This window comes from Drosophila montana, unplaced genomic scaffold (assembly GCF_035044405.1).
Source record: "Drosophila montana isolate Dmon_TW-CO22-7 unplaced genomic scaffold, ASM3504440v1 contig_1687_1, whole genome shotgun sequence".
In the NCBI taxonomy this organism is placed as follows: domain Eukaryota; kingdom Metazoa; phylum Arthropoda; class Insecta; order Diptera; family Drosophilidae; genus Drosophila; species Drosophila montana.
In genome coordinates, this window is record NW_026996616.1 from 535,103 (window position 1) to 558,151 (window position 23,049).

The 23,049-nt window shown below is 38.6% G+C and overlaps 1 protein-coding gene across 2 annotated transcripts; it reads right to left on the reverse strand.

Annotated features, from left to right (window-relative positions):
* Window positions 1-378: 378 nt before the first annotated feature.
* Window positions 379-16,312, reverse strand: exd (extradenticle). Of its 2 annotated transcripts, XM_064700259.1 has the most exons (6): window positions 16,260-16,312; window positions 15,944-16,006; window positions 13,873-14,203; window positions 4,050-4,368; window positions 2,576-2,834; window positions 379-2,507 (listed from the first exon to the last, which is right to left on the reverse strand). In XM_064700259.1, exons 3-6 carry the CDS (start codon window positions 14,129-14,131, stop codon window positions 2,220-2,222), a joined length of 1,125 nt encoding a protein of 374 aa, XP_064556329.1. In that variant the 5' UTR covers window positions 14,132-14,203; window positions 15,944-16,006; window positions 16,260-16,312; the 3' UTR covers window positions 379-2,219. The 2 variants fall into 2 exon arrangements, with proteins under 2 accessions (XP_064556329.1, XP_064556330.1); XM_064700260.1 differs by lacking the exon at window positions 16,260-16,312 and having other exon boundaries at window positions 15,944-16,220.
* Window positions 16,313-23,049: the final 6,737 nt, after the last annotated feature.

The window sequence follows — 23,049 nt, forward strand, 5'->3', positions numbered from 1 at the left end:
CAAAAACCAAGTAATCCTTTTTGTTGTTGTTGTTGTTTATTTAATTATAATATAGCATTGTTCTTGTTGGTTTTCTTTTGTATTTGTTTTAAAATAATTATAATTGTATTCCGTATATGGATTGATGTATATATGTATATATATATTTATATATGTATATATACCGATCTGGTGTTTTAACAGATAGCTGAAATAGTTTTCGTATTTGTTACTTTATTCGATATTACAATACTTTTTCCATAAAATACTAAGAGGAGTTTTTGAATTAACCTTTTTTTTTTTTTCTCTCTTCTTTCAATCAAGTTTTTTGCTTGGAAACAAAAGAGGACAAAAAAAAAAAACTTTGTTGTTATAAATTTGATTTACATCGTATACATGTTTTACGTTTTTTTTTTTTTTGTAGTTTTTTCTTTTGTTTAAATTTTGCCATAAATAGTGTCATAAACAGGGGAAGAGTTTTTTTTTTACGCTTAATACTTGCTGACAATTTAGTTAGGTTAAATCTGAACTGTTATACGGCGTATAACAGTGGCAAACGCTGCGCTTGCTGGTATACAATATGTTATATATATATTTCAAGTATTACCGCTAGTCATGATAAATGGGAGTTACGTTCTAGTATACATTCGTTCTTCTGGTATACAAGTATATATATATATATATATATATATATATATGTGTGTGTGTATATAGATATTTCTCTTTATGTACTTCGTTCGTATTTCATGGTATACATGCGTTTGTTGTTGTAAATTTAATTTTAGTATACAATTGTTAATGTTGTTGTATTTAGTTTGCCGTTAAATAGACTACGAAAAAAAAAAACTATATATATATAACTATTTAAACTAACGCCTAGTTGAAAGTTATGCTTCGCTTCTGATTTCTCATTTTTTACGTATTTGAGGTTCACAATTAATGTAAAAGCGCAAAAAGCTTGTTAGTTTTTAGTAGAAGCCAAAAAAAAAAAAATGGGCTTTAATTGATTAGAATGAAAACAAATTTTTTACTTTACTTAAGCTAAGCACACAAAAAGCTAGAAATTTGAAATCAGGCTCAACTTGTGCAAATTACAATTGATGCATATTTGAAAAAAATAATTCTAAGTTTTATTTGCTTTCGTTTATTAATTAACTTGATATTGCAACGCAAAGGAGTGCAGCTAAAAAAAAAGAAGCTGAATTTGATTGGAAAATAGCTTAAAATAGCTGAATTTAGCTTGCTGTGCACAAATTGTGTTTGAACAGCCTTGAGTTGCCAGAAAATAGCTAAATCAGTTGAAAATTTCAACTCCTTACGGCTGATCAGCACTGAAAGTAGCCACATTTAGCCAGAAAAGTGCTGCCGGGAGTTAGCCCTTTTCTGGCGGGCAAAAAAACAAATATATAACTAAAGAATAACTTTTAAATAAATTTGAGTTATTGAAAACTGTTAAATGTTATTTATTTACTTTAAGTTTTATATGCCATAAATGTTCAGTTTTAGCTACTTTCAGTTAGCAATAAAAATGCGAGAAAAAAACAGCCTTTTTGAAGCCGGAAACAGCTAAAAAAGAATTGATTCAAAAGTGCAAAATTGTTTAAAATCTTTGATAAAGATCCAACTTAATAAATGTCAAGAGTTCAAAAAAACGTATAAATATAAATATGTATATAGAAATATAAAAGTATAGGAGTTGCTATATAGGGTCAGGTTGTATAAAAACTGAAAATTGATGGCATATGAAATTTTAAGTGAAACGTAAATAATTTCGCATTTTAAAATGACATTTAACATATTTAAATCGCTTAATTGGTTCAAAAGTTATTCAATTTTAAAGATATATATATTTTTTGCCTGCCAGACAATAGGCTAAGAACCACTGTGCAAGCGTGTGTGTGTGTATGTATAACAGTTAATGTGCGCGTATGTGTGCAAGTTGTTGCTGTATGTGTGCGTGCGTACATTTGTTGTTGTTGTATTTTTGCTTTTTTCTTATTTGCAGTACATAATAATAATTAAGACATAATCGTATACATAATTGATTGCATGCTGCACACACACATGCACACATTCGTTAAGTTCGTTCAGTTTTGCTCTGCAGCACATTTACCGATACATACACAATTTGAAAGAGATAAAGACGAAGAAAAGAACGTGTAGGAAATTGGGGGTGGAAAAAAAAAAGTGAACTTTCTATTAGTTGTGTTTTGTTGTGTTTAGCTGCGGCAAGCCTATCCTCAAGGGCTGAGATCCTGATGCAGATTGGGATCGTAGCCGCCCATGCTGTTATCGTATGGCTGCTGCTGATCGTAGCCGCCGGAGCCCATCGGATAGCCCATCGAGTCCTGCGGCGGTGCGGGCGACATCATCGGCGTTGTTGTGCCGCTGGGCGGACCGGCCATTGAATAGGGCGAGGCGCCGGCTGCCTTTTTGGCCGCATACAGATTGGCCTCCTCCTGCGCCTTGCCGATGTTCTTCTTGTAGCGAATGCGCTTATTGCCAAACCAATTCGATACTTGCGATACCTGCAGCAAATGGTAACGATTAATCGATTCGAATTGTGCCGATAGGTATTTGGTATCGATATACCCACCGTTATGCCACATTTGCGCGCCAGCTCCTCCTTGGCCTCTTCGGATGGATACGGATTGCTCAAATGACTGTAAAAATACTCATTGAGTATTTCGGATGCCTGCTTGCTGAAATTGCGACGCTTGCGGCGCGCGTCCAAGAATCGAGAGCGCAATATCATCACCGCCTCGCAGGTCGATTGCTTTAGCTGCATCTGAATCGAGCTGAATTTCTTGTGGATTATCTGCACCATGCGCTCGATTTCTTTGGGTGTGATCGGCCTGTTAAGCAAATATATATATAATCGATTAATCGAGCATCGATTTATCGATGTTACGCGCAGCCAATGTTGCCACAAGGTAAAATGTTTAACTAAGATTGTTATCTATCTATTGTTATCTATAAAATATCTTCGACACGGCGCAGATGGCTTTAACGACCCTTACAGCTCCAAGCTACGATAAATTAAAATCGATATTTATCGATATTATGCAAAAATAAGCCTTTATCGAAATTGGTCAAAGCATGAATAAATATTATTGTAAAGGGTATTATAATTTTGTAATAAAACAATGAAGTGTGTAATGCAAAGAAAACATTTCTCGTTTAAATAAATAATGAAGTGGCAACATTGTTAAATGTCAAGTTAAACATTCGTTAAGCTTGTCAATTAACAATTAACAAAAACTCTCTCATGCTCTCTCTCTCTGTTCGCTCTCTCACAATGTTCAATTTCGTCAAGTTAAACATTCGTTAAGCTTGTCAAATAACAAAATGGTGGCCCACATTGCGTTAGCTTTCAACAGATCATCTGGCAACTCTATCATGCTCTCTCTCTCTTTTCGCTCTCTCACAATGTTCAATTTCGTCAAGTTAAACATTCGTTAAGCTTGTCAAATAACAAAATGGTGGCCCATATTGCGATAGCTTTCAACAGATCATCTGGCAACTCTATCATGCTCTCTCTCTCTTTTCGCTCTCTCACAATGTTCAATTTCGTCAAGTTAAACATTCGTTAAGCTTGTCAAATAACAAAATGGTGGCCCACATTGCGTTAGCTTTCAACAGATCATCTGGCAACTCTATCATGCTCTCTCTCTCTTTTCGCTCTCTCACAATGTTCAATTTCGTCAAGTTAAACATTCGTTAAGCTTGTCAAATAACAAAATGGTGGCCCACATTGCGTTAGCTTTCAACAGATCATCTGGCAACTCTATCATGCTCTCTCTCTCTGTTCGCTCTCTCACATTGTTAAAGTTCGTCAAGCTAAACATTCGTTAAGCTTGCCAAATAACAAAATGGTGGCCCACATTGCGTTAGCTTTCAACAGATCATCTGGCAACTCTATCATGCTCTCTCTCTCTGTTCGCTCTCTCACATTGTTAAAGTTCGTCAAGCTAAACATTCGTTAAGCTTGCCAAATAACAAAATGGTGGCTCAGATTGCGTTAGCTTTCAATAGATCATCTGGCAACTCTCTCATGCTCTCTTTCTCACCTAGTGCGGCTCTGCTCGCGCAGCAGATTCATGACGTGCGTGGTAAACTCATTGCAGGCCTGCTCGTACTTCTCCAGCTCCTGGTGGTAGATCTGTCGGATCTGGGCCAGCTTGGCGCGATAATCCGAATGCTCGATGGCATTGTCGGCGCCATCGATGGACAGTGAACCGCCCTGGCTGGCGGCCGCTGCTGAGGCGGCCGCGGCGCCACCGCCGCCCTTTTCGGGCCCGGCCACGCCCTCGGCAATCAGCATGTTGTCGAGGCGCATCAGTTGCGGATCTGGCGGCTCCTCCTCCTGCGTGTTGCGAATGGAGAGCACTGCAGGACACCAAAGAAAAGAGAAAAAAACAATCAGCAAAGAAAATTGCTTTAAAGTTGCTAAACAAAAACAAGTAAGAGGTTCTAGTCGGGAGCTCCCGACTACAGGATACCCTGAATCCTCTTCTTCCAACAGCGAGGTATAAAATTAAAGATACTTTATATAAATATAGACTATTCTAGAAGCTACATGTCAAGTTTGGTGACTCTAGCTCATATTATTTACCAAAATTGCTAAAAAAAAAAAACAAAATTTCGATATCGATTTTTATCGATTACTTGGAAACGAGGCAAGTTATCGAATATCGGAAACAAACTCGATCTGCGCGGGCACTAGGAGGACCTAAAGCTAAAATTGCAAGTCTCTAGCTCTTATAGGTTCTGAGATCCATGCGTTCATACATACGGACGAATGGGTATAAAAGAAAATAACAAAATGGCGCCGGCGTTGCCCCATCAGCGCTTATTGCATTCGCCTCAGCTGGGGCTGTTCTGAGCGCATAGAATTTTATTATTATGCGAAAAACAATAACAACAACAGCAGCGCAGCTCGCACAAAGTTTTCACTACACACACACACACACACACGCACAGGGAGTCTCACGTATTGTCTAGGGAAATGCGTGCTGCTGTTGTGTATTATCTTTTGTTATTCGCAAGTCCTGGGCTATGCATGCCGCATGGCGCTGCTTGAATCTTAATCACGTTCGCCAAGGAGTTAGCCGGAGCCAAAGCGAGCTGAAACATTTCTTGAATGGAGTCGCAGCTGCTTCAGCTTCTACAGCTCATCAGCATGGCCAGAGCGTATCCTTGTCCTTCTGTCCTTCCCTTCCCTTCCTTCCCTTCCTCTTCGTCGTCTACCTCGTCTATATATGTATTATGCAGACAACGAAAACAATTGCCAGGAACAGGATAAGCATAAGCACAAGCCAAGTAATGAAATCCCACACCTCACGCAGCAGCTCGCCCTTTCAACGGCTTTTGCCTTGAATAAAACATTTCTGGGCCCAGACTGGAATCTCACGCTATGCAGCAGAAATTCCCCAAAACTTCAAATCGAAACTTTTCAAAGTTTTTTTTTGGCCAAAGTTTCAAATGACATTAGCCGCAAGATAAGAATATGGCAGCGGGTGGAGTGCAGGGCCTAAAGTGAGGTTAAGTCAAACTATATTCAAGTTTTCAAAACTTTAAGGTGAATGTTAATTAAATCACAATAGCATCGAACAGTTCAAAAGCTCTAAATGGAGAAAAGCTTTCAGATTGAGGTGAAATCAAGTCAAAAGTTCGAGCAAGAGAAGAACAGTTCCTAAGTGAGGTTAGGTCAATCTATATTAAAGTTTTCAAAGCTTTAAGGTGAATATTAATTAAATCACAATAGCTTAAAATTGATCAGAAGATAAAATCTTACAGTTTAAAAGCTCTAAATGGAGAAAAGCTTTCAGATTAGGGTGAAATCAAGTCAAAAGTACGAACGAGAGAAAAACAGTTCCTAAGTGAGGTTAGGTCAATCTATATTAAAGTTTTCAAAGCTTTAAGGTGAATATTAATTAAATCACAATAGCTTAAAATTGATCAGAAGATAAAATCTTACAGTTTAAAAGCTCTAAATGGAGAAAAGCTTTCAGATTAGGGTGAAATCAAGTCAACAGTACGAACGAGAGAAAAACAGTTCCTAAGTGAGGTTAAGTCGAACTATATTCAAGTTTTCAAAGCTTTAAGGTAATTTTTAAATAAATCATATAAGCTGAAAGCTTTATGGAAACATATGATCGATCTGATTAAAAGCTCTAAATGTAGAAAAGCTTTCAGATTAAGGTGAAATCAAGTCAAAAGTTCGAGCGCGCGAAAAACAGTTCCTAAGTGAGGTTAAGTCGAACAATATTAAAGTTCTTATGTGCTTTCGAAGCTTTAAATGTTAAAAAAACATTAGCTGAAAACTATATTAAAACATAAGCTCAAGCCATTAAAACAATACAAAAGCTCTGAAGCGAAAAAAGCTTTTAGATTTAGATAAAATTAGAAACTATATCTGAAAGCTTTTCTCGTGCCAGAGCTTTAAGTGAGCCTAAAGCGAGATTAGGACGTTTCATAATAAAAGCTCATGTGCTTTCAAGCTTTGAAGCATAATTCATTCATTCATTGAAGCACTAAATCAAGCAGTTACAAAGCTCTTGAGTGAGAAAAAGCGAGAGAAGTTTTCATATGCTTTCAAAGCTCCGAAGTAAACATTAGGCAAATTTCATTAGCTGAAAGCTTTATTGAAACAAATGATAAAACCTGTTTTCGTGTGCTTTAAAGCTCTTAAAAGCTGTAAGCTTGGAAGTAAACTTTAAATAAATAACATAAGCTAAATGAAACGAAAGACCAAATCTGTATCATAGTAAAAAAGGAAATATATACAAATTATGTAGCACTAGAAAATAGGTTAGAAAACAAATTGTATATGAAAGTTCTATAAACAAGTTTTATGAAGCTGCCGAAAGCTTTTAAAGCTTCAAAGCTTCAAAGCTTCAATCCTTAAAAAGTAACCAATTAACAAAATGGAGGGTAAACAAGAGTGTTCCGCAACCACTTTTCCACTTATTTTTCACACTTTCAGGCGGAATTTACAAAAAAAAAACTCCATCATAGGGCAATTGCTGTTAGAACATTAGCTTTAACAGTCTAACAGTGAACCATCAATCAGTCAGTCAATCAATCAATTATCAAATGAATAGCTGAATCAAAATAAAAACTTTACAACAAACTTTAAAGCTCTTGATAAACACGCACAGAATGTCATTAGTTCACTTCTAATCGCATAAAATAAAGGTGCTAACAGTTAAAATAACATTAACAGCGTCACATTAACATGTGTGCCGGCAATGTTATTAAATTCTCTATGAAATTTATAGCAGCTAGCGAGAGGCGTGGCGAGGCGATGGGAGACGAGGAGAGGAAACATATTGCGCCACTGGCGACAGCTGCTCCAATATCAAAACTTAAAGGTTGACACTAAGGGCTGGGGGAGGCGTGGCTGCCTGCCTGCCTGTCTGTGTGCGTAATGTTATTAAAAGATTACAGAAAGAGGTGGTTGGGCTACAGCAGCTGCTGTTGTTGTTTTGCGTGCGACATCGGTGGTTGGTTTACATATTTGTTTAAGGTTAGCCCGAATATTGCCAAAGTTTTGCCCAGACAGACTTTCAGACCGGGGAAGGTTTGGGGCGTGTCTGGGCCTGCTATCAGCCATGTTTTTTTTTTTCCGGCTGATTACGCAAACGCAAAATTTAAGTTTGACAATTTGTTCTTATCTTCAACTTGTAAATCAATCAACGGTTAAGGGATTAACACAAAAATCTTAACTAGTTGTGGAGAGTTCTATTATATTTCTATTCTTTTTTTTCCCCCAGTAATCAGCATGAGTTTTGGTTCAGCCTAATTTCGGATAGCAGTTGCGGTTTTAGAAGACCTCAGAGTTTCCAATCCAAGCAAGCTCAATGAAAATGTTGTATAAAAGTTTTTTGAAATAAAAATTATCATGCTCACAATATCATTATTCCAAGCATTCCCTGCCTTATAAAAAGTAACTATAAACCCATTGAAAACTGAGTCTATAAAAGACTCTAGATTTTACTTAATTTGGAGACAAAAGAATACCTCCCCAGCGCTAAGATCTAGATGGAAGCAACCACTAACTGTGATAAAAGACTTTTGCTCCGAAGATTCGTCGAACTCCAGATGGTAAAAGAACCAAAGCTAAGATCCTTCCTATAGAAATTTTGCAGACATTTGCTAAACGAAACTCCACAAGCTGCTTTTTATACAGGCAGAAGGAAGCTTCTCCGACCCCATAAAGTATATACATTCATGCCCGTCTGTTTGTTCATATGTATGAACGCAAGGATCTCAGAACCTATAAGAGCTGGAGACTTGAAATTTTAGCTGTAGGTCCTCTTAGTCCCCGCGCAGATCGAGTTTGTTTCCGATATTCGATAACTTGCCCCGTTTCCAAGTTATCGATAAAAATCGATATCGAGCTAGAGCTAGAGTCACCAAACTTGACATGTAGCTTCTAGAATAGTCTGTATCTTTCATTTGATACCTTGGCAGAAGAGGGTTCAGGGTATCCTGTAGTCGGGAGCTCCCTAGACTAGAACCTCTCACTTGTTAACTATTTTCCAGCTAAACTTAAAGAGCTCGAGAACTAAAAGAACTAGACCTACGAAATTTGCTATGCAGTTTTATAAAACACATATCAACTTATAATTCAGCTATAAAATCTCGAAAATAATAAATGCCCAGTCAGTTATTTGAAGACTTTGAACTTGTTCCAGATTAAGTTTTTTTTGGCTTTAAGTCCAAAACAAACCCAACTCAAACCTAATTTAAACTGAAACTTTTACAGAGCATGCACAAGTCTTTATCCAAACTATTAAGTTAAGATCCTAGAAATGACAATCCTTTTGTTTGGCGTCTTGAGCAGGTTCTTAGGCGGCCGGGAGGGGCGGGAAGGGGCGTGGCTGGGACAACGCGTATCATTTGCGTATCTAATGAAGCATTTAAAAGCAGCCAGCCAAATTGTAGGATGGATACATGGATAAAGCTAAAAACAGGAAGGGGTTCAATAGGAGTGAGGGGGGGAGGGGGGGGGAGGGGTGTGTAAATGGCATTTCCAGCTCGTAAATTTGAATGGGGCAAACGCAAAAGGACGACGCGCGGAACAGGCGAAGGTGTCGACTGCCTGGTTTCATGTCGAATATCCGTCAGTTACAAGTTTATATAGCTATATACATATATACATATATCTATATCTATATATATATCTAGATGTATATATGCACAGGCGACTCGTCTCGAGTCGCAAAATACTTGTGCGTGATATTTTGCATGCCTGTCGAACAGGTTTGCGCTTTTCACAAACTAATTTCAAGACGAACACACACACACACACACACACACACACACACACACACACACACACACACACACACACACAAGCACACACGCAAGCACACAAACGCAGACAAGCTGATAAAATATGTTAAACAAGGCAAAAGATGGGCAACTTTAAAATCCAATAGTAAACATTTTCTGAATACTCTTTCGGTTAATATCATATCTGATCTATGTGAACTCGGCTCTCAATGAAGCTAACTGTATGAAACTTGGCAAAGACGTTTCTTATTGATCCAGAAAGTGTATAAGTTGGAACCAGTTTGATAGGGTTACTATATCTTACAGCTATCCATCTGAACTCGGCTTCCAATGAAGCGAACTGTACGAAACTTGGTACACACCCTTCTTTTTGCCTTAGAAAGTCTATAAGTTGGAACCAGTTGGATGGGTTTACTATATCATATAGTGACCTATCTGAACTCGGTTTCTATTTGAGCTAACTTAATGGAACTTGGTACAGATTGTTTTTATTGCTGCAGAAAGGAAAATAAGTTGGAACCAGTTGGATGGGTTTACTATATCATAAGTTACCTATCTGAACTCGGCTTCCTTTTAAGCTAACTGTACGAAACTTGGTACACACCCTTCTTTTTGCCTTAGAAAGTCTATAAGTTGGAACCAGTTGGATGGGTTTACTATATCATATAGTTACCTATCTGAACTCGGCTTCCTTTTAAGCTAACTTTATGAAACTCGGTACAGATGCTTCTTTTTGCTCTAGAAAGTGATTAAGTGAAAACCAGTTGGATAGGTTTACCATATCATAGTTAGTCTAATTGGATGGGTTTACTATATCATATAGTGACCTATCTGAACGCGGCTCTCAATGAAGTTAACTGTCGGGATTTTGGTGTAGAGACTTCCTTTTGCCCGCCTATGCGAACTGAGCTCTTCATTAATTATATAATATACATATATATATGTAATTATATAATCTTGGGTTTACTTGTAGTCTAAAGTTATTAAGAGCAGACTTTTCTAGATTTAAGACTTTCTTTAACATTTCGGCAATAGTTCGAGTACTTTATCATATGATTATAAATCTATTCAAGATTGTGTTGCGCTTCGTCAAGTATTCTTCCCATAAAATATATATATCTATTAACATAGCGAGCTTTGAGTTTATATTCTGAATAGTTGCGGGGAACTTTCTTAGCATGGGCCACAACAATTGCTTTTCTTTTGGACGTAAAAATATTGCAAATATTTATGCTTTTTTTGCCTGACTCTTTGGCAGGGTATTCCATGGTCGGACTTGTTTGTTATTTTGCTCCACTTTTTTTGTTTTATTTTTAAAATACTCGTTTCGGTCATCAGCAACAGCAGCTACCCCCCCCCCCCCCCCCTCTTCTCCCACCATTCCCTAGCCGGGTCAAGTGTTTCTCTTCGTTTTTTTTGTTGTTGTTGTCTTCTCGGCAAGTTTTATTCTTGTTTACTTTGTCGGCGCGCCCGCCATCGATACGCTGGGCCCTGGCCCTGTTATCGCTTTGTACACACACACGCACGCACACACACACGCACACACACACGGCTTGATAAAATTACTGTAAATATATATGAACAAAATATTTTCATGTGCCTGAAGCGATTTGATTTCGCCTTGTGCCGGAATCTAGGGCCGCATTAGATAGTTCACAAAGCTGCTCCACGCGCAACAACCCACCCCACCCCACCCCCTCTTCCCCTCCCCCCTCTCCACCCACGATCCCCTCAACGAGCACGCCCCTTTTGCATTTGTCACCTGATCGAAGGCCCATATGAGCAGCAGGCATAGCTTTTCTCAAGCTCCAACGGGAAATAACATAAAAAATAACTCGAGAAAAACACACCGATTTTTTTTTTGTATACCCTGTAGTTGGAAAATAATTGAAAGTGGGGTAGGTTGGGCTGACGACTTTTGTTATCATTATTTGTCATCTTTAAACTGGATATATGCGTTGTTTTAGCTGAGAGTTCGCGAGCGATTTATCCACAAGAGAAGGGATAAGTTTTGATCTCGGAGAACATAAAAGTTAGTTCCATGAAATTTGTTAATAATAATATTTTTTTAATCTTCGTCGTGCCGCAGATAACCTTACTTTATCCTTTTTTTTTTTTGAATTGAAATTTTAAAAGATCTGGATATAAAATCCTTTTTTGTGTCTTCTTTATAAAAAACCGAGTTCAGAAAACATTTTTGTTGATTTCATCTCTGAAGAAAATCTGAAGAATCCGAGTTTTCGCCTCTTTAAACTCCCCAATCTCAAAAGTCTGCAAGAACCGAGTCTATTTTCTTTTGCTATATATTTACTTGGATAGCAAACTCTGACAAAATATGTCTTTCATATTAGCCTGATGCGTGTTTATTTCGTAGAACAAATCAAAAAAGGTTGAACAAGAGGAAAAACTGGTTGGGTTTAAAAAAAAGTGGCAACAAATCAAGGAAAAACAAGTATGATTCTAGTCGGGAGCTCCCGACTAGGGGATACCCTGAACCCTCTTCTTCCGACAGGCGATAGATATAAAATGAAAGATACTTGTTATATATATATACTATTCTAGAAGCTAAATGTCAAGTTTGGTGACTCTAGCTCATATTATTTGCCGAAATTGCTCAAAAAACAGGATTTGGTTATCGATTATTATCGATAACTTGGAAACGGGGCAAGTTATCGAATATCGGAAACAAACTCGATCTGCGCGGGGACTAAGAGGACCTACAGCCAAAATTTCAAGTCTCTAGCTCTTATAGGTACTGAGATCCTTACGTTCATACATACGGACGGACAGACAGACGGACGGACGGACGGACGGACGGACATGGATAGATTTATGGGGTCGGAGATGCTTCCTTCTGCCTGTTACATACATTTGCACAAATACATAATACCCTTTTTACCGACTTTTAATGGATTCAGTGTATAATAATATTCAGTTATATATAATTTATTAGATAAAGTATCTAGATATTTACTTTGAAGTATTGTGTAGTAAAATATTGCAAGCAAATATTCAAGTTATCAAGCTTTGTCAATTCGAAGAACCTGCCCCATTGGCGTTGTCCCCAGTAACTCATTTTGGGAAACACATTCAAGAGGAAACAAGTGTAATTTTCCAGGGGTTTTCAGTTCGCACAACCAAAAACAAAAGAAAACCCTCCCGAAAAGGGCCCAAGACGCAACGGTGCGCATTCTTGGGGGTTTCTTTTCAGTCGAACAGCAGTTGGGGGCCTGCTCCCTTATAGCCTGGGAGGTTGGGAGGTGGAAAGAGATGGGAAGGTGTGTGTGTGTGGGGGGGGGGGCTGTACTTTAGGGTTAGGCAATGGCAACGCCGAAGCCATTCAAAACATCTGGCCCACAATCAAAACGCGCTGTTATTGCCCATTTTGTGTCGCTGCGTGGGCGTAATAAAAAGGAAAATAGAAGAGGAACAAAAAAAAACAAGTTGAATTGAAGAGAAAAAGACGATTCGCAATTCTCTACAAGGTGCGTGCAAGGATAATAACGAGTAAAGGAAATGTGCAGGAATTTAAAGAGCTGGCGCTGGGAATAAGCTTATTGAATTTGTAGTTTTCTCCATATACCAAAGGAATCTACTTTGCTGAGAATTGTTGTTGCTTTATTGAGGCTAAAGTTGCTTATATAGATCAAGTATCTATCATTTTATAGCCATTGCCAGCCCAACCATATCAACCCCAACCAATTTTAGCCACTATTTTAGTTCTATTCTATTCTATAGCACGGTAAGATCTACTGTTGAAAATTTCATCAAGATCGGTTAAGAAACACAAAAGTTATTCAAGAAAACGTGTGCTTGTCTTGACAAAATGCACGAATTTCTTTCTACATGTGCAGGGTATTTCCTAGTCGGGAACTCCCAACTGGAGCCTCTTACTTGTTTTTAAAGTCAAAAAGGACCGTTTTTCAGGATAGCCACTAATTTTTGTCATTAGTATGTACAAATTTGACCTAAATTAAGGGTTTTTTGTTTTCAATCTCCAATTTCAATGAGAAAGAAAAGCATTTAACTGAAAGACTAAGTATCAAAAAGCTTGTAGTCTATCTGTTAAACCAATAATAGTTCATTTTCTTTACAATTTCAGAAAGGAAAGTACGTTTAGTACTATACTAAAGTCTATATAGTACTATACTGTACTAAAAACTATACTTTATGCTATGCTATATTATACTATACTATGCTATACTATGCTATACTATGCTATACTATATACCCGATTGACATCAGCAGGTGAGTCAATATAGCCAAGTTCTAGTCTTGTCGAAACTTGGAAGAGATTTGACTTCGTTTTTGTTACAGATAGTATACTTAAGATTTGATTGGACTGTACCACTATATCATGCTCTTAAAATGGGTTTGGGTATGCAACTTTTTTCGATTTGCTTTTCAATGTTATAATCAAACTTTGCCTCAGAACCAAAACCTAATGTCAATCGACTTCAAAAGACTAAATCATTAAGCGAAAGAGTATTCAAACTTCGACGTGCCGTAGCGTGGCTATGTCTCACTCTCTCTTTCTTTCACTCTCGCAACCAGAGTTGCATTTGGTTTTTGTTTTTTTTTTGTACTCACCGGTCTTCTCCTTGATCTCGCATAGAACGGAAAACAGGGCCGGCTTCATGCGATGACAGTTGAGCGTATGCTTCCTGGCCTGCGCCTCGTCGAGGGATTGCTCCGAAATGCTCATGATCTGTTGCAGTATTTCGCCGATGTCCTTTTGCTTGCGCACCTCGTTCTCGTTGCCAGCATTTTGGCCATCGTCCTGGCCGGGCAGGCCGTAGCCCTGGGGTGCCATCATGCCGCCAGTGTGGGCCATCATGCGATCCTCCATGTCGTGATGCTGTCTGTCTCTCTCTCTCTCTCTCTGGCTACAACAACAACAACGGAACTCGCAGCGCACGCACTGCAACAATAATTTTAATAAACAAACACGCTTAAACACTTCCGACTTGTGCAACAGGCAAAAACAATAATCAAAAAAAAGCACTAATCAAAAGATTTCATTTCAATCGCAGCGTGTTTTTAAAAAAAATTTCAAACAAATTTCCTTCCTTCTACTCTGTTTTTTCTATGCGCGCACACACGTCCGCACACAACGGCAGCGCGTTCCGTACTGGCTTGCTCTCTCGCTCGTTCTTTCGTTAACTGTTTGTGTTTATCTCTCGCAGCCAAAACGAACAACGTTAATCCGACTGTGCGCGCGTCTCTTTCGTCTCTGCCTGCGTTGCACACTGTGCCAAGAACGATGTTACTAGAGCAGCGGGCGCGGTGCGGTGCGGGGCGTTGGGCGCAAAAACAAACTGCGGCATTTGAAGTTTCAGTGCGTGAAAAGTGGGAGGCATCAGGCTCGGGGCAGAGACAGAGAGATAGAGCGAGAGTCGCGCGTATGGGCGTCGGCTGCTGCAGCCTGTTGTATCTGTAGCAGAGCGCGGCGCTAGCCAAACTAAATTTATCCAAAGGATCTAAAATTGAATTGTTCACATTTGCAGCTATCGATATTTATCGTGGTAGATTAGTATGCAGCTCATTTAGAACATATCAATACATAGCGGCAGATCAGATCAGATTTAATGGATACTGATATTGCTCTCTCACTTGCACTTGTCACTTGCATTGAGAAAGTGTCATCCCAGCATTTTGCAAGAGTTTCGATTGCGCATTTAAATACCGCCCGCGGCTCTGTTTGAATGCAAAATGCGTGCGCGCCTGTGTGTGCGTGCGTGTGTGTGTGCGTGTAGTGTGGGTGGATGAGATACAAGGGACAATGCAGCTATCGATATTTATCGTGGTAGATTAGTATGCAGCTCATTTAGAACATATCAATACATAGCGGCAGATCAGATCAGATTTAATGGATACTGATATTGCTCTCTCACTTGCACTTGTCACTTGCATTGAGAAAGTGTCATCCCAGCATTTTGCAAGAGTTTCGATTGCGCATTTAAATACCGCCCGCGGCTCTGTTTGAATGCAAAATGCGTGCGCGCCTGTGTGTGCGTGCGTGTGTGTGTGCGTGTAGTGTGGGTGGATGAGATACAAGGGACAATGGACAGCGGGCAGCTGGCACACGCCCCTAGGGGTAAGGATAAAGTTACCTGCGTACCAAGCACAACTACAACGACAACGCTGCCCGCTGTTGTGTGTGTGTGTGTGTGTGTACGTGTGAGTGCATTCACATTTGTGCAAAATGTTAAAGTTAATTACTTTTTTTTTCAAGTGGCTAGGGCCATAAAAAAGAAAGATAACCGTAATTATGTTTGCACAGCAGCCGAAAACAACGGGAGAAAGCAGCGCTGACCTTCAGGGCCGGAATATGCACACTTCCACACACACACACACATAGAGACACACTTGTGCTGGTGCTGCATGTGGACAAAGCGCATCAAAGGCTGCGCAAAAATAAAAACAACAAGGCATCAAATAAGAGTATGAAAACCTGTTTAATATGCACACACATACACACACACACACATATATGCGCACACAGTTCTTGGAAATCAGAGCCGCTTTTTATAATTCTTTGCTACAGTTTTTGTTGTGTATAAGAGCGCTCTCGTATAACAGTGGACGAGCATTTGTAAATTGCCTGCTGCCCAAATATTTTTGTGTATAATTTGTGGCCAATAAATCATTGTTAACTTACACAGCACGTCAGCAAACGTTTTGAATTACGTTACAGGTACTTTTATTTTGGTTTTCTCGCCAGCTGAAATTAGAATTAAACAAAACAAATATGCACTTGCTATAAATATTTATGGCGTATATTGGAGCGCACTCGGTATTCGTTTCTCGTGAATTTTTCAGTGCGCTGCTTCCTCTTTTCTTTTCATGCTCGGTAGCAAAACGTCGCCACTTTTTTCATAGTACACAACATTGTTTCTATTTAACCAAGTTGGTTTATTGGCGTTTTATAAGTTTAATAGCTACACACTTGTTTAATGTATACAATGTTCGCTTACGTATACTAGCTTTGTTGACATTTATTTATGCACTAGGGCTGTCGAAAATGTATCAAGGTATCGATATTTTTGCCAAAAAAAATGTCGTATTCACATCGTGGTATTTTTTGCGGCGATATATCGAATATCGATGTTATTTTTAATGATATATCTTCGTTTCAAAGAGTTAAAAAAATGGTCGGTGTAAAGTACATTTTGAAAAATGGATTAAGATTATCTGCGCAATGTAAATTGCGTCAAATGTTTCTTAAAACAAGCGCACTGCTCATCAATTTTGTAACCTCATTTAAAAATAAAACAAATAGGTTTTCTGCTTTTCCTATAATTCTATACATTTTTACAGATTACGTTATTTGAAAAATTAATTTTTTGATTAATATTTAAGTATAGTCAGCCAATTGGTATATGAAAAACGCTCAGTCCGAAAAAATCGTAAGATTTTCAAAAATACCAAAAATATCGATATCAACCATTTTGTTCTAATAAATTTAATATTAAATAAAAAAAATGCCAACGATACTGATATTATTCAATATCTAATTGTACTTATATGCACAATAATTCGGAGTAATTTTTTTTTTTTACAAATTGATAAATTGTATTAATTCTTACGGTTACGTTGCGTAATTTGAGTTTGCGTTGCTCAGTTTTGCGTTTACGTTTTTACGTTTGCTATGTTCGTGTTACGTTGACATTACATTGGATAAAACGTAAGGAGCAAGCGCGCAATTTAAAGTGAATCCGATTAAATTGCCTTATTTCAAAAATTCCCTTTATGAAAAATAAATGTGCATGTATTTTACAGTTTGGCTAAGATAACAGCTTGAACATTTAAAATACTTGGTTTTGTTTATGTTATGTGAGTGTCAGCCGTGCTTTGGTTGAGTCTTGGAGCTAACTCGTTGTTAGCGTGCCATGAATATACCACATGAATACGTTAGCATTTTCCTGTTGGAAAATAGTTTTCAACCAATTTCCAACATATTTCGTTAGATGTGGAGCAGAAGACGTGAAGTTAACAGTGCGATTTGTGCGTTGAGCAACGTTTTGCGTGCAGCCAACTTAATGCTCTGCTTAACAGCCTATTGGGCGCACGAAACCAGGACTCAAGCGCATTAACAGCTGTTACATCAATGTTATTTCGAATTGACAACTCGTCGAATGCGGTCGTGTGTGCGCCGGTTGAGCGCGTTGCGAATTTTTTGTTTCGAACCAAATTGCGCGCGGGCCTAATATGAAAAGCAATGAATGCAGCCAATAATTATAAATAAATAGCAAATACATATGCTAGTTAGAGTGCAAAAATATCAATAAAGCAATATATGTTTTTGTTTTGTGATATTTTTTTTTGTTGAATGTTATATTTGGTGTGCCCAAAAAGGGTGTGTACTAAAACAAAAAAAAAAAGAAATTCGTGTGCAGCTGTAAACAGGAGGCGAGCGCAGGAGTCACGACCAAAGCGGAGCGAGAGTGAGCGGGAGAGAGAGAGAGAGAGAGAGAGAGAGAGCGAGAGAGAGAGGAAGAGGAAGTGCAGTAAGTGTTTTTGGGCATCAACAACCACAACAACAACAATATTTCTATGCACATTTACCTAATGCTTTTTCTAATTCGCATTTTGCCAGCTCCTTTTTTTTTATTTTGAAGTTTGTTGTGTGTGTGAAAAATCAATAAAAACTGCCGTGTGCATGTGTGCGTGTGTTTGTTTGTGTTTGTGCAGCAGCCGGCTGCTCCTGTAGGCTCTGCCGCGGCCGCTGCCGCTGCCGGCGTAGGCGTCGCATGACTTCCAAAAAAAAACACCAAAAATATTGTTGCTAATAACTGAGATAAGCGCAGCTATTTTATGTGGCATTGCGTGTTTAATTAGTTTAAAGCATGTTAATTTAACTAAATGCGGCAGTCGCACGTTTTTTGTTGTTATTTTTGCAACCACCAAAAAAAACACAGGAAAGAAACACATTGAATAAAAGAACAAAAACAACAGCAACAACAAATGACAACAAAGCGTGCGCTGCAAAACGGTTTCTAACGGTGCTCAACTTAACGAAGCGTACGCGAGAGAGGCAGAGAAAGAGAGGGAGAGCGAACGCGAGCTTACGATAGGCGGCAAATGGCAAAACATGCAAGTTTGATAAAAATCTCGCGACAAACTATTTTTGTTGTTGTTTGTTTGTGTTTGCGTCTTTTCTTGTTTATCTTGCGAATATTTTATGCTGATGTTGCCAGATTGGCGGCAGCGCTGCCCACGCACCGAACATGACAGTTAGGCGCTGTTATTAACATAGCCATAAACATGTGTGGGTGTGCATGTGTGTGCGTGTGTGTGCGTGTGTGTTAACAATTTGGAGTGAAAATGAAAACAAAAGAAAACAGCCAAAAAATAAATACCCCTGTGTATATATATATATATATATATAACGGTATATTATAAAACTTAACAGTGCTTGGCTCCTATATGATTAATTTTGAACAGTTTAAAGATTAGATTTTAAAGCTTGCTTTAATTGAGTTCGAATAATATGCTCTATTAAGCGTAAAGCCTTGCGATTCGATGATGCCATAAAGATCGGACTTTGAGGTCCGAAGTTAGGCACGGATGCAATGCCCATACATAGTGCGGGGCTGAGAGAAGAAGCAGAAGCACGCAGGGTATCTGCTAGTCAGGCACTCCCGACTAGAGCACTCTTTTGTTTTTCTTCTTCTTTTGCTGCTTGACTGAACTTCGCTCTGCGCCCCAAATTTCAAATAACTTTTCTTATTAATTTTTTTGGGCTCGCGTTGAGTCACATCGTGAGTGTGACTCACACACACACACACACACACACACACACACGCACATGCACACTCGGGTCGCAGGTCAGGCATGTCTGTGTGCGATTGTCCTTGACAGCGAGATTAACATCTTGCTTTGCCACTTAACAACAACAATTGTCAAACAAAAAAAAAGCACCAAAAACTCGAGCAACTCCCTACAAATCTTTTGGCGCCTATGGCGTCACCTTTTTTTTGTTTTTTTTTTTGTTTTTTTGGGGCATGGTCGTCGCCTTGCTCCACAAAAGTCCACAAAATTCCAACTCCGGGCGATGCCTTTGGCCGATGAGCTCACACTGAGAAGCTGAACAATAACAATTGGTGCACACGAACTTGACATTGAACTTATTGACCGAGAGCTGAAGGTGGAGGGAGAGGGAAAGGAGGAGGAGTAGGGGGAGGGGGAGCGGGAGAGGTTTCCTGTGTGCGTGGGGACTGCGAGAGGTCTTGAGGATGCGCAGCTTCTGTGGCACGCAATTCCATCCAACAAAACATAAGCCCAAAATCTCGTGAGTTCGGCCTCGCCTTTAGTTTCGGCTACTTAAGCTGCTCTTCCATATTTATGAACCTAGATTTTGTTTCGAATCTAGATTTGCCGAGTTTAACCTATTTAAAATGAAATTATTTCAAATATAACTTGGCTTGGCGTATATACTCCTTGTATATCATCTTTAGCGCGTTGAGAAGCGCATAGAGAGGCTTACTGTAAATTGGAAACAAATTTCTAATTAAGATACGCAAGATTTTAAGTAGAAAAGCGCATAGAGAGGCGCAATGTAGACTTGAGAATTATTTGAAATAAGAGACGCAAGACTTTAAGTTAACTTCATTTTGAGAAGCGCCTAGAAAGGTGAACTTTAGATTCGGAAATTACATTCAATAAGAGACGCAAGATTTTTAAGTAATTACCATGTTGAGAAGCGCATAGAGAGGCGCACTATAGATTCGAAATTAATTGAAAATAAGAAACGCATGATTCTGAGTAAATTACAGGGTGTTCTGTAGCCTATATGGCCTCCCCCTGCAGCTGCCTTTGCCCTGCACCCATTACCCATCAGCCTTGGCAGGCGCTCATCTGGTGGGAACCGAGCTTAGGCCGCAGTCTCAGTCGCCGAGCCGCCGCATCTGATTGGAGAACTTGGCGAAAATGGCAACTGGGAAACGAGAACCGAGAATCGAGAATCGAGAACCCGTTGCCCGCCTCTCTGTGTGCCGCCTACTGGCAAAAAGTCGCTGCCCTTTTTTGGGCTACAGCTGCCGTTCGCCTGCGCAAATTCCTCAGCATCCCATGGTGGGAAGAGGAGGGGGGAGGGGGAAGGGGACAGCGCGTGCGCCACGTTACGCTCCAAGGAGCTGCTGGGATAAGTTGGATAAGTGGAGCTGCTGCGGAAATTTATCGCTGTGCGGCGTGAGGTTTTTACTTGATTTCGTTAAAGTGTTCCATACTTGTTCATAAAGGGTATATCGATTTGGTCGCCCAGTGTGCAACGCATTGACAGAGGCTTAATTGGGATATATATATTTATGATAATGATCGTGCTAGCAGCTCTCCCCGCATATCTGATCTATGTGAACTATGCTGCTGAAAATTAATACAGAAGCTTCCTTTTGGCTGAAGAGTCCATAGAAATTGGAACTGTTCGGGTAGATTAACTTAAACACTTAGCTAACTATCTGAACTCAGCTTCCAGTGAAGATATCTCAACGAAACTTGGTATAGATGCTTATTTAAGTTACAGCTACCAAAACTGTTAAAACAGCTTGAATTGCATATATATATCATATAATATCATATAGCTAACTATGTGAACTCAGCTTCCAGTGAAGATATCTCAATGAAACTTGGTATAGATGCTTATATACGTTACAGCTACCTAAACTGTTAAAACAGCTTGAATTGCATATATATATCATATAATATCATATAGCTAACTATGTGAACTCAGCTTCCAGTGAAGATATCTCAACGAAATTTGGTATAGATGCTTCTTTTGACTCCCTATTGTATATATGTCGAAACTGATTCTATGGCATCATTATATCATATAGCTAACTATCTGAACTCAGCTTCCAGTGAAGATATCTCAACGAAATTTGGTATAGATGCTTCTTTTGACTCCCTATTGTATATATGTCGAAACTGATTCTATGGCATCATTATATCATATAGCTAACTATCTGAACTCAGCTTCCAGTGAAGATATCTCAACGAAATTTGGTATAGATGCTTCTTTTGACTCCCGATTGTATATATATCGAAACTGATTCTATGGCATCATTATATCATTTAGCTAACTAAGTTAACTCAGCTTCCAGTGAAGATATCTCAACGAAATTTGGTATAGATGCTTCTTTTGACTCCCGATTGTATATATATCGAAACTGATTCTATGGCATCATTATATCATTTAGCTAACTAAGTTAACTCAGCTTCCAGTGAAGATATCTCAACGAAACTTGGTATAGATGCTTCTTAGGGCACCTCATTGAATATATATCGGATTCGTTTGCTTAGGAGCATTATATCAGATAGCTCTCATACAAATGAGTGCAAATTGGGTTCTTGCTCAAGATCAGATGATGCTGTCTAATTGCATTTTATATTCGACTTTCAATATATGGTAAGGGCATTTCAAATTCGTTGGACGATAGCTTAAATATGTTTTCTGTCTTGTTTTCTGCACTTGGGGGCATTTTTACGAGCTTGTTTATGGGCTTGTTGTCAATGTCGCACATTCGCGACAAACGCTTCAAAAATGCTCCGTATATATTTTGTTAACATAAATATATATAAGTATATACATACTGAAAATGAAACCATGTCTGGCGCACTGCAAATTGTGGGATTCGGTTCTCTTTTTTTTGTTGTTGTTGTTGTTGTTTTCTTCTCTTTCTTTTTATTTTTTTTCGCTGACTTGGCAAATTAGGTGAATCGGCGAGCACATGAGTTGAGCTGCAAATATAGCTGAAGATACAGCAGAAGATTTGGTTGAAGTTTCAGTTGAAGATGCAGTTGAAGATTTAGATGAAGATACAGCTGCAAATATATCTGTAGATTTAGATGAATATACAGCTGTTAATATATGTATCTGCAGACTAAGCTGAAGTTTCAGTTGAAGATGCAGTTGAAGATTTAGATGAAGATACAGCTGTAAATATATTTGAAGATTTAACAGAAGATTTCGTTGAAGATTCAGCTGCAGTTATAGCTGAAGATTCAGCTACAGATACAGTTGAAGTTATAGCTAAAGATTTAGATGAAGATACCGCTGAAGATACAGCTGAAGATTTAGATGAAGATTCAGCTGAAGAAAGAGCTGAAGATACAGCTGCTTATATATATGAAGACTGAGCTGAAGTTTCAGTTGAAAATTCAGTTGATGATTTAGATGAAGATATATATTGAAGATTGTATATATATTTGAAGATTTAGCTGCAGATATAGTTGATTTAGATGAAGATTCAGTTGAAGATTTAGCTGCAGAAATAACAGAAGATATAGCTGAAGATTCATTTGAAGATTTAGATGAAGATCTAAAGATCTGCAGCTAAAGAAAGAGCTGAAGATTCAGTTGAAGATTCATTTGAAGATTCATTTGAAGATTCAGCTGAAGATTCAGCTGAAGATTTAGATGAAGATCTAAAAATCTGCAAATCTAAAGAAAGAGCTGAAGATTCAGTTGAAGATGCAGCTGAAGATTTTGCAGAAGATTAAGCTGAAGATTCAAATGAAGATTCGGTTGAAGATTTAGCTTTAGATACAGCTAAAGATTCAGTTGAAGATTCATCTGCAGATACAACTCAAGATAAAGAAGTAGATAATTCACAGATACAACTCCATTTTCGATCAATCCTTTCGACTTAATTTGTTCCTTTTACTATTTCATATTTCATTTGTTGACCTAGGTCGAGTTTTGCGTATATCTGAAATGTTGTTCATGTGAAATCTCAATTCTTAACTGCTTGTTCCTAAGTCAGCTAT

Excerpts from the sequence above, each read along its gene's own strand:
- exd (XM_064700259.1), bottom strand. The coding sequence starts at position 14,131 with ATGGAGGATCGCATGATGGCCCACACTGGCGGCATGATGGCACCCCAG. Across the intron at positions 4,369-13,872 it reads CGAGATCAAGGAGAAGACCG|TGCTCTCCATTCGCAACACG; the intron begins GTGAGTACAAAA and ends GGTGTCCTGCAG. Across the intron at positions 2,508-2,575 it reads CGCGCAAATGTGGCATAACG|GTATCGCAAGTATCGAATTG; the intron begins GTGGGTATATCG and ends CATTTGCTGCAG.